At 39.0% G+C, this 14,746-nt stretch overlaps 1 protein-coding gene across 10 annotated transcripts; it reads left to right on the top strand.

Annotated features, from left to right (window-relative positions):
• Positions 1-173: 173 nt before the first annotated feature.
• Positions 174-13,857, top strand: LOC109638499 (inter-alpha-trypsin inhibitor heavy chain H3-like). 10 transcript variants are annotated; one of them, XM_069536796.1, is made up of 25 exons: positions 186-304; positions 1,245-1,405; positions 1,528-1,632; positions 1,973-2,135; positions 2,229-2,339; positions 3,064-3,192; positions 3,331-3,447; positions 4,045-4,213; positions 4,305-4,415; positions 4,536-4,717; positions 5,056-5,235; positions 5,452-5,561; positions 5,800-6,070; positions 6,547-6,577; positions 7,161-7,195; positions 7,850-7,880; positions 8,464-8,498; positions 9,152-9,182; positions 9,478-9,522; positions 9,723-9,791; positions 10,841-10,948; positions 11,129-11,297; positions 13,188-13,336; positions 13,504-13,588; positions 13,668-13,857. In XM_069536796.1, exons 1-25 carry the CDS (start codon positions 233-235, stop codon positions 13,780-13,782), a joined length of 2,784 nt encoding a protein of 927 aa, XP_069392897.1. In that variant the 5' UTR covers positions 186-232; the 3' UTR covers positions 13,783-13,857. The 10 variants fall into 10 exon arrangements, with proteins under 10 accessions (XP_069392906.1, XP_069392941.1, XP_069392897.1 ...); XM_069536805.1 differs by lacking the exon at positions 6,547-6,577 and having other exon boundaries at positions 174-304; positions 5,800-6,068; XM_069536816.1 differs by lacking the exon at positions 7,850-7,880 and having other exon boundaries at positions 7,161-7,193.
• The last annotated feature ends 889 nt before the right edge of the window (positions 13,858-14,746 follow it).

Raw genomic sequence — 14,746 nt, 5'->3', positions numbered from 1 at the left:
GTTTCTGTGTTTGTCCTACTCAGAGTATAGAGTTTCTGCTCTTTTGCCCTGAGATAAAAGGTTTTTTTATTTATTCGTGTGTGATTGTGAGTGTGTATTTGTGGGTGGCTGGGTGGGTGTGTTTTCCCCAAAGAGGGAAGAGTTTGCCCTTAAAAAAATATAAATCTATTCCTGTTTGGGTTTAAAAGAGGTTTCCAGCCTCCTGGTTTGCACTCAGGTGGGAGAAGTTATCATGGAGAGAGCTGTGGTGCACGTCATCCTCTTTGGGCTGCTGCTGGCCTTGGTTACAGGTCTGCCAAACAAGGTAAGTTTACAGAACGGACAGAGAGCGAACAACACTGCCAGGAAGAAGAACGTTTCAAATATATATATATACATCTGACAGACAGTATGAACAGATATGCGTGACGCTTAGTTTCGGTGTAGTTTCGGTGCAGCATTTATCAGTTGCAACACACTGAACTCTGCCTCTGTGTGTGTGTGTGTGTGTGTGTGTGTGTGTGTGTGTGTGTGTGTGTGTGTGTGTGTGTGTGTGTGTGTGAACTTACATTAGTCATGTTGTAGGAACATAAATATGTTGACATAGTTACAGTTTAGGGCTCATCTCCCTCCTGGAGCTCAGAAGCAGACATAAATACAAATCCTAAAATCTTGTGTTACTGTCATGAAAATGTCTTTAGTCTTAAGAGCAGTGGCTGATCTATGATTTTTCAGGGGGCCACAATTTACAGAGAGGGGGCATTTCTTGTTTAGTTTTAGCTCTATAGCTTTGAACAAAGCCAATACTATTTGCATATATTCTGAAAATTGTTCCTTGTTCAAGCAAATTGTGTACTTCAAAAAGATCGTAGAAAATACACCCAGTCACACACACACACAAACACACCCTCACACAGACACACAAACATCCACTCACACACACACACAGACACACATACACCCCCCACACACACAAACACACACTCACACACACACAGACACACATACACACACACACACACACACACACACACACACACACAAACAAACACAAAGTCATTGACTTTTGAAATCAAAATGAAAAATAAGGAGGAGGGGGAGTATCTGCACTCAGACCAATGAGATTTCATTGATGCCTCCCACCATTACCTTGTTTGTCACCATCATCTGATCTTTGGTCAGTTTGCCATCACCCACGGATCAATGCAGCCTTGTAAAGAAAACACACACTCACATTGTGCAATGTGTCTGCCACATATGTTCAGGAGGATTGGGACATCTACAGCTTTCACATCAACGCCACAGTGACCAGTCGTTATGCCACCACTGTCATTACAAGCCGTGTGGCCAATCGCATGGACGAGTCCAAGGAAATAGAGTTCCACGTCCGGATTCCCAAGAATGCCTTCATCAGTAAATTCAAAATGTATGTGATGCAAAAATGACTGGTGGATATTTGCAGGCATCTGCACATGAGGAAATACACATTGAATAACATAAAATGAGAAGTTTATTTATGAAATTGAAATCTTCCCTGGTCTTCCTCAGGTTTATAGATGGGCAGGCGTATGATGGTGTTGTGAAAGCTAAGGATCAGGCTCAGAAGCAGTACAGTGACGCTGTGTCCAGCGGACAGAGCGCTGGGATTGTCAGGTACTCAGATCAATTCATACATTCACTGAGTTATATATCTTATAGAAGAGGGTTTAATCTTGTATTTTAGACCACTGAATAACCTTTGGGACTTTTCTTCGAAAAAATGTTTTCTTGCAAAAGCTACTTTCACATCTTCAGGTCTATTAATTCCCTTCATGAATCAATCTGAGAAGGAGAAGTCACTCCTCTGTTCAAATTTTCAAAATTCATGCCCACACTGTGGCTATGACCCTTGATGATGTGTCACAAGAAAACATCATTTACTTTGAAAGGGTCCAAGCTCCAGATGGAGGTGGGGACCACAGCTTTAACACTATAATTATTGTCTGTGCTGCAGTTCTGTTGGGAGGACCCTGGAGGAATTTAAGACTTCTGTCAATGTGGGTGCTCACAAAAAGGTGACCTTTGAACTCACATACGAGGAGCTGCTGAAACGCCGGCTTGGCAAGTACGAGCTGCAAATCCACGCTCGCCCCATGCAACCTGTCAAAGACTTCAAGGTGTGTCTTTTCAGTAGTAATCTGGGAAAACAATACTGGGGCACTAACATATTGTAGAGCTTTTAACTATATTTATTTCATTTTCAATGTCAGGTGGATGTGTACATTCAGGAGAACGCCGGCATCAGTTTCATTAACGTTCAAGGAGGACTGAGCACCAATGCCCTGGCTAATGCCATCACCAAAACACACGCAGACAAACAGGTACAGCAGGCAGGGAAATTCTGATGTGTGTTTAAAGGCTCAGTGTGTAAAATTTAGTGACATCTAGTGGTGATGTTGCATGTTGCAACTGAATACCCCTTACCTCACCTTCACCTTCCAAACATGAAAGAGAAGCTGTGGTAGCCTTTTGTTTTCATAAAAATTAAAAAAAAGTTTGGACGACTGTCAAAAAGATGGCAGGCTCCATAGAGAGGACCTGCTCCTGATGTAAATATAAAGTATTTAAATATAAAGGCCTCATTTTAGGATAAAGAAAAAAAACTTTTTGTACAATTTAGATGATCACTCAATAGTGAAAACATCACTAGGATGATTTTATATTCAATTTCTGCCAATTGATCCCTTTCACCCAAATCTTACACACTGGACCTTCAACTAAATTGCAATTGTAAGGTTTAGAAGTTAATTCATATGTGAGTTAATTTACTAAAAAATTGTGTTTTACACAGTTCAGCATTTACACATGTCTGTTTGCACGTTTATTATTTAGATATTTACACATTGAAATATCATCTTCAACAATAATGTGTTGAATCTGCCTCTGTGGTTCCCTCACATTAACTTCAGTCTAGTCCCCAATAGACTTGGCTAACTGCAAATACAAAAACTGTGGTTCTCACCAACATGCTGTGTCAATGACAATGAATCTATTCAAATGTGATGATCTTTCCGATTGATGAAATTTGATTTTTCCTGTTTACAGGCGTGGGTGTATTTCTACCCCACAGAGGACCAACAGAAAACATGTGAAGGCTGTGGAGAGAAGGGTATGAATGGAGATCTGGTTATAGTTTATGATGTGAACAGAAACGCCTCACTGGGAGACATTAAGGTACATCGATTTTGTAATGACTTCAATTAATTTATCAGCATTTAGCATTGAGGGCTAAAAAATACCATGCTTTCTTAAATGTATATTATGTCTTCTGTCTTTTCTAACCTCTCAAACTTTCTTCTTGCTCTCCACAAGAGATCGGTTGGGTATTTTGTTCATCACTTCGCTCCGCATGATCTTCCCCGAATACCCAAGAATGTCGTCTTCATTATTGATCAAAGTGGCTCCATGCATGGCAGAAAGATTCAACAGGTACGGTGTGAGTTTGTGACAAATGAGCTGTGTCCCTTTTCATCGGCCACTTTCTTCACAGGATGCCATCTGTGAAAAAATCTATGATTTGCGTCACCAGCCTGTCCCACCTTTACCACTAACGGCTAATAACATCCTGCTGTTGCATACGACAAAATGTTTTAATGCCCTTTGTCTTGTTTTATTTGCCTCCACGCAAACGACAGCCGGTGGCCAGAGGCATCATGTTTTCGTATTGTCCATCCGTCCTTGAGTTTAAGAAAAGAAATGTATGCAGCCTGACACTGCACTGGGTGGCGGGAGCATACAACCTTACATTTTAAGTAATTGAAAGTGTAGTCATCTGACATTTTGGTCTTGCTGCTTACTGACGGCATTATTTCTTTGAAATTTAGTCACTGAAGAGTCACGACTCTGGGGATATGTTGGCCCCATTGGGGTCTTCACTGCTCTGGGATGAAAGGACACATTTGTCCACCATCTGTGTTTAAAAGCAGCCTTGGAGGCTGTTAAATGGATTCAGCTCCTGAATTGACACACATCTATGACACAATGTTGTAGTTTTAATGAGCAAATTATGTTTTTTATATTTCTCAGACAAGAATAGCATTAATCCATATCTTGGGTGACCTGGCAGAAGATGACTACTTTGGTCTCGTATCCTTTGACAGTGAAATCTTTCACTGGAAACGAGAACTTGTTCAGGCCAGCAAACAAAACCTGAAGAGTGCCAAGAAATTTGCTGAGAATATAAACGATAGAGGAGGTGAATTTTTTTCAATTATTCTATTTATTTTGGGATACGATGCATTTAACAGCAGACTGGCAGGGATGAAACATTTTCCATCTCATTTTAGCCACGGACATTAACATAGCAGTGTTGGAAGGAGCCCGCATGCTGAACGCACATCCCAGAGAAGGTTCAGCGTCAATCCTGATACTTCTCACTGACGGAGACCCAACTTCAGGTTATTATAAAACACACTTGCAAAATTGTATGCACTGTAACCTCTTACTAACGCTAGATAGTTGTTGGCTGCACTGTTTAAGGGAACTTTTAACTTGCCACACGTCATGTGTCTTTGCAGGTGTGACAGATCTGAACCAAATACAGTCAAATATAAAGAACGCCATTGCAGACAAATTCCCACTCTACTGTCTTGGTTTTGGTTATGATGTCAACTTTAAGTTCCTCGAGACGATGTCGCTGCAGAACAATGGTGCGGCACGGCGGATTTATGAGGACTCTGATGCTGATTTACAGCTGAAGGTATTCAGTGCTGAGGCTTCCTTCAAAGTTTGAATATATCCAGTTTACCATGTTATTTCTGACATTGACAAGTGCATGATTGTAACAAATTCAATTGATGTACCCGTCCTGTACCACTGCACTTCACTCAAGTACGTTTCTCTACAAATCATATTTCAGTTTGTAGTGAAAGGTGTATATTATGCATATTTAATTTAATGTTGTTTATTGAATTTTATTTAATAGCCTATTTCATTCTGGTCTATACGTGTTTATTTTCTCTTGTCTACCTCACTCTGACTATCTGCTGCTGTCTTATCTTATCTGAAACATATTTTGACCACATTGATTTTCAACAGGGTTTCTATCAAGAGGTGGCCACTCCTCTGCTGACAGATGTGACAATGATATATTTGGGTGGGACCAATCTAACCCAGACTAACTTCAGCCAGTATTATGATGGCTCTGAGATCGTGGTGGCCGGTCAGATCTCTGACAACAACCTTGAAACCTTTATTCCGCAAGTTGTGGCCATCTCTGTAAGCACTGATCCACACTGCACATCTGCTGGAATCTTTGTTATCTTCATAGTATTTACATAATGAACTGTGTCTATTGCTCCGAATCTCATTTTAACGTTTGGTTTATTTTAATTATGCATGAGTTCCTTGGATGTCTAGAAAGGCACCATGAAATTAAATTCATTATTATCATTTATTATTATTCTTGCAAAGTTCCTGTTTATACTTTGACAGGGGACTAGCAAGGTGATGTTTTCGGAAACAAACATCACTGAAAAAGTGTCTGATGACCACATCCAGAGGGTTTGGGCCTACCTCACAGTCAAACAGCTTTTGGAGAAAGAGTGAGTGTGATGTCAGCCATCTTTTTGTCCTTATTTTTGTACTTAGTTATTTATTGAATGGCTGCAAACCTATTTCTGTAAAACCACTCAAATGTTGAATCACCTAATAGTTATAAATACTGGAAAAAGCTCATTACTTTTTTCCACGACCTGAGAAACAATTTGATTGAGAATTGTTGTTGATTCATTATCAGATGATCAAATGTCAGCTTTCTTGTTTGAAACAACTGTGACACAGACTGCAGTTATCTGGACCAGAGAAGGACAAAGTAAAGGAGGAGGCCATGGAGCTGTCATTGAAGTACAGCTTTGTGACCCCACTTACATCCATGGTGGTCACCAAGCCTTCAGGAGAGAGCACAGATGTGCTCCATAAGCCCAAGGAAGGTGCTACACACACAGAGCAACGGAGGGGTGGTTCTGCAGGAGGTTTAGCAGGAGGTTGTGCAGGAGGAGGTTGTCATACCCTACATAGGGGGACAGGTGGTCTCACAAGAGGTCAGGCAGGTAAGCAACTAACCTGAGCAAAATAAGCACATTGCAAAATTGTCAGGGCACTTTGCTATACCAGGTTAGACACATCTGCTTTATTTGGCATCAGATTACAATACAATACATCAATGCAATTATTGCATTTAACAAGAGCAACAGATTCCTGGTATTGAGTTTGTGGATATATTGATAAATCAATCTGTGTGGGATTTTGAAATCAATATAAATAATTATGCCTGAAAATACAGTTATTAATGACCAATAATTAACAACGTGATTGTTTTATGAGCAGTAATTGTTGTAAAGTGAATTAATTTGGAGCTTTTAGAGACGCAAAGTTACACAATTGTGTGGATGAAGGAAAAAAATTACACAAAAAAGTTAGCAGTAAGAAAAAATGTAAAGAAATAATGAACAACTTGGTTCAACTGTTGAAATTGCCTCTTTCATGCAATTTAAAGTTATGTTTTCTTTCTCTTTCTCTTTTACATGTGCCCCTGGTCGTCGTGCGAACTCTATGCCAGGTATGTACACACAGCGGCTCCACGTTTTTTTCATTTTCAACCTGACTCACCTATAGAAACATTACAGGCACGACTTATTCCACAGCCACAAAAACATAACAGTGTAATAGTCATCGCCTCATACACACAAAACCTGAACTTCTGTTTTTCAGTGTAAGTTTGTCTAAACAATAAACTGTACGTGGTGTCATCTGTCAGGGGCAGCCCTGCTATTTGTTATTATAGTGTGACTAACCACTGCTGCAACTGTTTCAGCTCACGTTCAGTAGACTAGCTAGTTAGCTCTTTGTATATGCTCCCACCTTTATGACGTCTCATGAATTCGAATCTAGCAGTGATCACAGGATTTTTAATTAATTTCGTTTAATTAGAAGATTTACAAACCTCTGTCCAGATCATTCCCCCTCTTGCCCAGATTCCAAGTCACTTTGAAAACTTTTTGTTTTAACCATGCAAAGAAAATTCAATGTTTTGTGTTTTACTAAAAGCCTTTGATTAATCAGCAAATTGATGAGGCCTTGGGAGGAGTATTTCAAAGTGACCACATCTTAATGTTATATTTCATCTTGTCCCTTTTCTACAGGCAGAACGATGTTTGGAGGCTATGGTGTTGGTGGTACGTGAAAACATGATTGCATTTGTACAATTGCACTGTTCACATGTAACTACAATTTTTGTGTCATTGCCTTGTGAAATTAAAAAGTACAATGATGAGGAGTTTCTGCACTTGGACTAAAGGTATTTTTAGAAGGATATTTGATGATGGGAGATCACCATCAGAGTTGTTCAGTTACATGAACGTTGTGGAGCAACTTCATATCAGTGACATGTATGTGTTTCTTTATGCTTTAATCAGCATGGGCTGAGATGGACGTATTGCTTACCTAACTGGTGCTCAGGCCAATATCATTAGTCTCTCCCTGTATGACCCAAATCTTTGTTGATATATTGAAGAATCAAATTAGTCAAAGTGGGATGTTGAAATCAATATAATAATATTGCCTGAAAATACAGTTAATGAATTAATTAACAACTTAATTGTTTTATGAGCAGTAATTATTATCAGGGTTTTTTCAAACAATGCAATAAAATAATTTGGAGCTTTTAAAGACACAAAGTTACACAATTGTGTGGCTGAAGGAAAAAATTACACAAAAAAGTTAGCAGTAAGAAAAAATGTAAAGAAATAATGAACAACTTGGTTCAACTGTTGAAATTGCCTCTTTCATGCAATTTAAAGTTATGTTTTCTTTCTCTTTCTCTTTTACATGTGTCCCTGGTCGTCGTGCGAACTCTATGCCAGGTATGTACACACAGCGGCTCCACGTTTTTTTCATTTTCAACCTGACTCACCTATAGAAACATTACAGGCACGACTTATTCCACAGCCACAAAAACATAACAGTGTAATAGTCATCGCCTCATACACACAAAACCTGAACTTCTGTTTTTCAGTGTAAGTTTGTCTAAACAATAAACTGTACGTGGTGTCATCTGTCAGGGGCAGCCCTGCTATTTGTTATTATAGTGTGACTAACCACTGCTGCAACTGTTTCAGCTCACGTTCAGTAGACTAGCTAGTTAGCTCTTTGTATATGCTCCCACCTTTATGACGTCTCATGAATTCGAATCTAGCAGTGATCACAGGATTTTTAATTAATTTCGTTTAATTAGAAGATTTACAAACCTCTGTCCAGATCATTCCCCCTCTTGCCCAGATTCCAAGTCACTTTGAAAACTTTTTGTTTTAACCATGCAAAGAAAATTCAATGTTTTGTGTTTTACTAAAAGCCTTTGATTAATCAGCAGAATGATGAGGCCTTGGGAGGAGTATTTCAAAGTGACCACATCTTAATGTTATATTTCATCTTGTCCCTTTTCTACAGGCAGAACAATGTTTGGAGGCTATGGTGCTGGTGGTACGTGAAAACATGATTGCATTTGTACAATTGCACTGTTCACATGTAACTACAATTTTTGTGTCATTGCCTTGTGAAATTAAAAAGTACAATGATGAGGAGTTTCTGCACTTGGACTAAAGGTATTTTTAGAAGGATATTTGATGATGGGAGATCACCATCAGAGTTGTTCAGTTACATGAACGTTGTGGAGCAACTTCATATCAGTGACATGTATGTGTTTCTTTATGCTTTAATCAGCATGGGCTGAGATGGACGTATTGCTTACCTAACTGGTGCTCAGGCCAATATCATTAGTCTCTCCCTGTATGACCCAAATCTTTGTTGATATATTGAAGAATCAAATTAGTCAAAGTGGGATGTTGAAATCAATATAATAATATTGCCTGAAAATACAGTTAATGAATTAATTAACAACTTAATTGTTTTATGAGCAGTAATTATTATCAGGGTTTTTTCAAACAATGCAATAAAATAATTTGGAGCTTTTAAAGACACAAAGTTACACAATTGTGTGGCTGAAGGAAAAAAACGCACAAAAAAGTTAGCAGTAAGAAAAAATGTAAAGAAATAATGAACAACTTGGTTCAACTGTTGAAATTGCCTCTTTCATGCAATTTAAAGTTATGTTTTCTTTTCTTTCTCTTTTACATGTCTCCCTGGCCATCGTGTGAGCTCTATGCCAGGTATGTACACATAGTGGCTCCACGTTTTTTATATTTTTTTCAATGGATGTGAATATTATAGATGCAAGCAGGTGAAAAGGTTTGGCTCACACCTGATGGTCTGGAGTACTTGGAAAAAAAACAGATGTTCTTCTCTTTTAAATAGAAAAGGAAATATTTTTTTGTTTAATTTGCTAAATGAATTGTTTTCATCATTCCTAGACACCATTACTCATCTATAACATAAGTGATGACTAAAGTAAGTTGATGTGATGTTCAAGGTTTAAAATCTTAAAATTAACTCTTCATTTTCCAGGCCTCTCAAAGTCAACATTTCTCCCCATGCCATTCCTGGACATAGGTACATTTTCATTTCATATTATGGCAACTAACAACTAACAAAGCATAATTCCACCAAGGCTGTAGAATCTTTTAAACTGAACTAAATTTTCAAAACAAATGTAGATTGCATGAATCAATACTGGTAATGTAAATTAATAAGTCTTTGAAAGTTTGGTAATATAAATATATTTAACTGCTTTTGTGTTGATTTATTCACAGAGGCTATAGAAGAATACGATTCTCCTTCATTTATTGCTGCTACTGTTGCTACTGCTACTACTGCTACAGGTAGAGTATCACATCGAAGTAATTTATAGTGTACTATATATAAAATCTATCCATTTCTGAATAAGAAGAGACTTAGTGTGTACATTATAAAGTATTTCACTGTGCATGGTGTGGGGCAAATGGTGCACTTACAGGAATATAAAAGACAACATGAATTGAATATAACACAGTTCAGCCCAACATTAAAAAAGTGGTGGTGTTCACAGGTTCTTTCACATTTTGTTATTGTTACTTTTGTTACAGTGAGCACAAATAAAATCAATTTGTACTTTCTATCTAACCATTGTTATTATACACAAAATCAAAATTGCCACACTTCACCTTAAAATTATTGAATGAACTGAACCAGCCTGTTTGGAATGGGCTGTTTGCTAGAAACCAAGCTCACAAGTTCTCAATTTTTCAAAATTAAAGCTTCAAACTCAATACAGAGAATGGCAGCAACAAAAAGAACATTATGCGTTCACTTGGAAGACAAATGACCAAACAGGAGGATATTCCATGAATGTTGCTTCATGATGGAGATCAGCACCTGACACCAGCGATTGTCTGTGTCTGTCTGACATGGTGAAATAAAACCAATCAGAGAATGCACTTACTCAGGCAGATGTTTGTTGAATTAGTAGATGATAAAATTATCAATAATAATTATTACATTAACATAACATTTAACAATTAATATTTTAATGATATTGAGCAGGAGTGTGACCATTGTTGTGTACTTGGAAATAAGCAGATTAGGTCCAAACATGTTCAATTTAACACATTTCAACACAAAAACAAAACAGGTGTGCACCCCAGCTACGACTCTCTTGTCTGTGCGAGTAGTAAACTAAAGTCACTCTGCAAATTTCTTGAAATCTTTCTACCATTGCCATAGAAGCACAATGTTTTTCTCATAAATGTACATTTCAAATGGTCTTCATACAGAAAGGTGCTCACCACCACCTGAGAGTCGAGATGCCATGATACATCTGAGGTTAAATTGGGGGTTGGGGCGGGGGACATATGTTTCCATCAGCTGTGTGACTCTGTCTGTGTGTCTCCAGGTCCTTTATCTCACAGGTTTTTGCTCAAAGATGGCGGTCACTCTATTCCACTGTGCTTTGACATCATTGGAAATAAACGCCTTCAACTACTTCACAGTCCCAGCAGGGGTCAGTAATGTGTCTCATTTTCCCATACACTAATATTAAATGAATGCCTTTTGCTTTCCGTGTTTGTAGAGAGTTGTTGTAACTCTTTTCTTCTCAGGATCTATTTGTCTGTGTTGAAGTGTGTATCATCTCATGTGTAGTCCCCACTTTTAAGTTGCGTTTGCTCTATTTTTGTACCAGAGTTGACTGTGAACGGTGAGCTTGACTCAGTACAAGATGGGGGTTTCACAAAGATCGTCATCCACGTCAAAACTGACCATTTCATTGAGATTGACGTCAATGGAGTCACTGTACGAGAGGGACAGACAGTGACACACCATACTGGAGAGGAGACCATCACAGCTGGAAGGTAACCTTGTATTGTAATGATCAGGAATTACACCAGGATCAGAGCAACTCTACTCCGTCTTTTTTGGAACATAACATCAACATAACGTCTAACATTATTTATGATGCTTAACTTTCATTGAATCACTTTTGTTAACATCTGTAAATTGCTCTTTACAGGTGACACTTATATCCAAGGCCCTGCACATCCATGACGCACCAGACAACTCACATTTGAAATGTTTATTGTAGCAGCAGAACATAGTTTAGCGTTTAGGCTCTGACTTCATCACTTGCCCAGATACGATTAACTTAATATAATGATGAGTTGTGAGCAAATATCCTTAACTCCCCAGTCGGAGCCTGCAGGTGGATGCTCGGTTGATGGAGGTGCTGGATCGACTCAAATAAACCACAAAGTGAGGCAGGTCACATGATTAGAGCAGCACAGCTTAACTTGAGCTAGCTCGCAAAAGTTGCTCCATTTGTGCAGTTCGATTGAAAACATCCTCCTTATCATTCTTATTGGTGCATTTGGTGACGTCACATTCAGTAATACCCCACACATGGCTCCTCATATAATACAAGCTGTGTTGGGGCACACGAAATAGGCCAGCCACAGTGAGGTGGTCTGGTCTATAGAGGATTTCCATGATCTGCGTCACCAGCTTGTCCCTCCTTTGCAATAATTATAAAAATCCTAATAAACTTTATTTATCTGGCACTTTTCTTAGAAAAGGCAGAGAATGCAGTTGACTAATATGACATTGGCCACAAAAGACATAAAGCAGTAAAAATGACTGAAGCAAAATTAAAAACAGCATAAATACTTGCAAATCAAACATTCTCAAAGGCTTTCAAAAAGAGAATGGTTTGGGTCTGAGTCCAGTGGCAGAAAGTCCCAAAGGGCAGTTGGACACAATGAGAAGTTTGCTGTGAGCTGCCCAGTTAAAGTGAAGGCTGATACTTAAATTAAAAGTGTATCTCCTTGAAAAACTAAGGTGCAATGAATCCTGGGAAAGGATACAATAAGAAGGATTAGTAGGATCATCCCCAAGCCTTCCTTGCTTGGGGGTGAAAGGATACATTCGAAGGAGCCTTCGAAATGGGACAGTGTACTCACGCCCCTGTGACGCAATCTGTCTTCAAATGCAGTCTCAGAAGAATGCAGCCATTGAATTTGGACACAGTTACAGTCAGTTACATTAAGCTAATTTTCTTACATGATTCTTGCTGTTGTGGATTTGTACCCTCATAGCTGAAGGCACTTACTGTAAGTCGCTCTGGATAAAAGCGTCAGTTAAATGAAATGGAAAGATTGAATCACATCTTTGCTTCAGATTCGTCAGCTGCACATTGTCACTCTCCTGTTCTACCTCTCGTGGATTCAGACGTGGTGACGGAAGTTTACTGAATTACTGTCATTACATGTCAATTGTGAACATGAAGGGATGCATATGGTGCGCAACAATACTCAGATATCCTGTGACATTCAGTTGGTATTAAGAGGCCCAAAATGTGCCAATAAAACGTGCCACGCAATTACACCACCACCAACAGCCTGGATCACTGACACAAGTCCATGGATTCAGGCTGTCGATGCCAAAGTCTGACACCACCATCTGTGCGCCTCAGCAGAAGTTGAGATTCATTAAACCAGGCCATGTTTTCCTGTCTTCAAATGTCCACTTTTGGTCCTCTGCTGTTGTAGCCCATGCATTCGCCTCCATGTTCGACATGTTGTGCCTCCTAAGATACCGTCTGAGAGAGTGAGAGTGGCAATCGGTCACTGTGTCCTCTGAATGATGCAGCCTCTGAATTGAGACACAGCTTTTAGTGTGAGGACTTGGGATGTACAGGGCCTTTAACAAGGAGCCGTAAAATGAAGTAAAAATTGTGCATGTTTTTCTAGTTTGACGCTGATTAAACGGAGCATGGAAGTTGATGTTGCCATTGGGGACATACGAATTGCCATCTTACTTCATGAGAAGCAAGGTGAAAAATTCCTGTGGCCGGCTTTAAGGCTGCAGCCATCTGATAACAGCACTGGAGGAATTTTAGGTAGGTGAAAAGGTTGTGTATCTGCTCATGGCCAAGAAAATAGCTTCATTTCCTCTTATGATTTAATAACAGGTCATTGATATATTCAATCAATGTTTGATTATTGTCTTTTTAAGAACCAGACTGATCAATTGAGTGTAATTTCTTTATGTGTCCTCTGTGTGCAGCTCTGAAACTTCCTGTTTATAAGGAGTTGCGGCATCATTCCCTCACCAAGCTTAAGATCAATGAGCAGACGATGGACGCGGTCATGTACGTGTGTGCAGCTGTTTGAGGGAGCTAGTTATTATTATCAATACACAAAAATTAATCATGAATCTCTCTTTTGTAGAACCGGTGCTGTTGACTACAGTAATGCCCCCCCCCCACAAATGGGTTGCTGGCTCGTCTCTGCCGATGCTGCCCTGCAGAGACCCCTGCAGGACTTCCACGTCGCACAGCTTTAATTGAGAGCAACGCTGTATTTCTTGAGAAGATGTTCAACCTGTTATACGACATATATGAATAAACAGTGTCCCAGATTTGTTTGTCTTCGACTTCACTGGTAAAATATTTTGAGCGTTGTTTATTGTCATCAAATCCACACCTTGATTATCTCCACCAATGAGGTCATGTTTTCCAATGGGTTCAGTGGCAGGATTATGCGGAAACTGCCGAACAAATTTCCATGAAAGTTTGTGGAGGGGTGGGGTCTGACCAATGAATCTGAAAAAAAATAGTGCCACTTTTTTACTTTAACAACAAAACAAGTTTAGTTCCCTTTAGTTCTCTGTGCTCCAGAAGATAATATTATTTATAACTTAATTTTAAAATGACATTGTCATATGAGGCTATGTCAAAGCATGCATCAGTGATTTATCTATTAATAATGAGGCACACTGTATAAAGTTTCACAATCAACCAAGAACCAGAAGTCATGGTCAAGTACTACAGCACTACAGTGTTGCGTTATTGGCTGCACACTTTTATTAGTACTTAGAGACTACAGATAATGTAACCAGTAACAGCAGGGGAGGATCCAGGGGTGGGGGGAATACACTTGCCCCAGGTAAAATCTGATTGGCGTCTTGAGTGCTCCTGTCCTGTCAGTAAATCTTTTTACCTTTACCAACAGTAAATATGATTTGTGATATATAAGTCATTTACTGACAATACTAACAAATAATGACATTTTCTTAAGACATTTTATTGTCTAAGCTTTTTGAGGTGCTTGAACAAGGAACACTTTCAAAATACTTTGTTCTAAGCTATAGAGGTAACAGTAAACAAGGAATGTGCACCTTACTGAATCAGGACTTGAACACTGATGTCTTTATGGCCCCTGATTAAAACTTGTGAACAAAAACCAAGATGTTGAGTGCCAGTGTCTTAATGTCATTCACCTGCAACTCTGCCATATTACTTTACCCA

This window comes from Paralichthys olivaceus, chromosome 2 (genome assembly GCF_024713975.1).
Source record: "Paralichthys olivaceus isolate ysfri-2021 chromosome 2, ASM2471397v2, whole genome shotgun sequence".
Taxonomy (NCBI): domain Eukaryota; kingdom Metazoa; phylum Chordata; class Actinopteri; order Pleuronectiformes; family Paralichthyidae; genus Paralichthys; species Paralichthys olivaceus.
The sequence above is the reverse complement of the archived record's forward strand: the minus strand, read 5'-3'. Positions and strand labels throughout refer to the sequence as shown.

What these genes read in the sequence shown, in the direction of transcription:
- LOC109638499 (XM_069536796.1), top strand. Translation starts at nt 233, where the DNA reads ATGGAGAGAGCTGTGGTGCACGTCATCCTCTTTGGGCTGCTGCTGGCC. An exon ending in CCTCACTGGGAGACATTAAG is followed by an intron (nt 3,193 to 3,330) that starts GTACATCGATTT and finishes GCTCTCCACAAG; the next exon opens with AGATCGGTTGGGTATTTTGT. An exon ending in GAGGCTATGGTGTTGGTGGT is followed by an intron (nt 7,196 to 7,849) that starts ACGTGAAAACAT and finishes TCTTTTACATGT; the next exon opens with GTCCCTGGTCGTCGTGCGAA.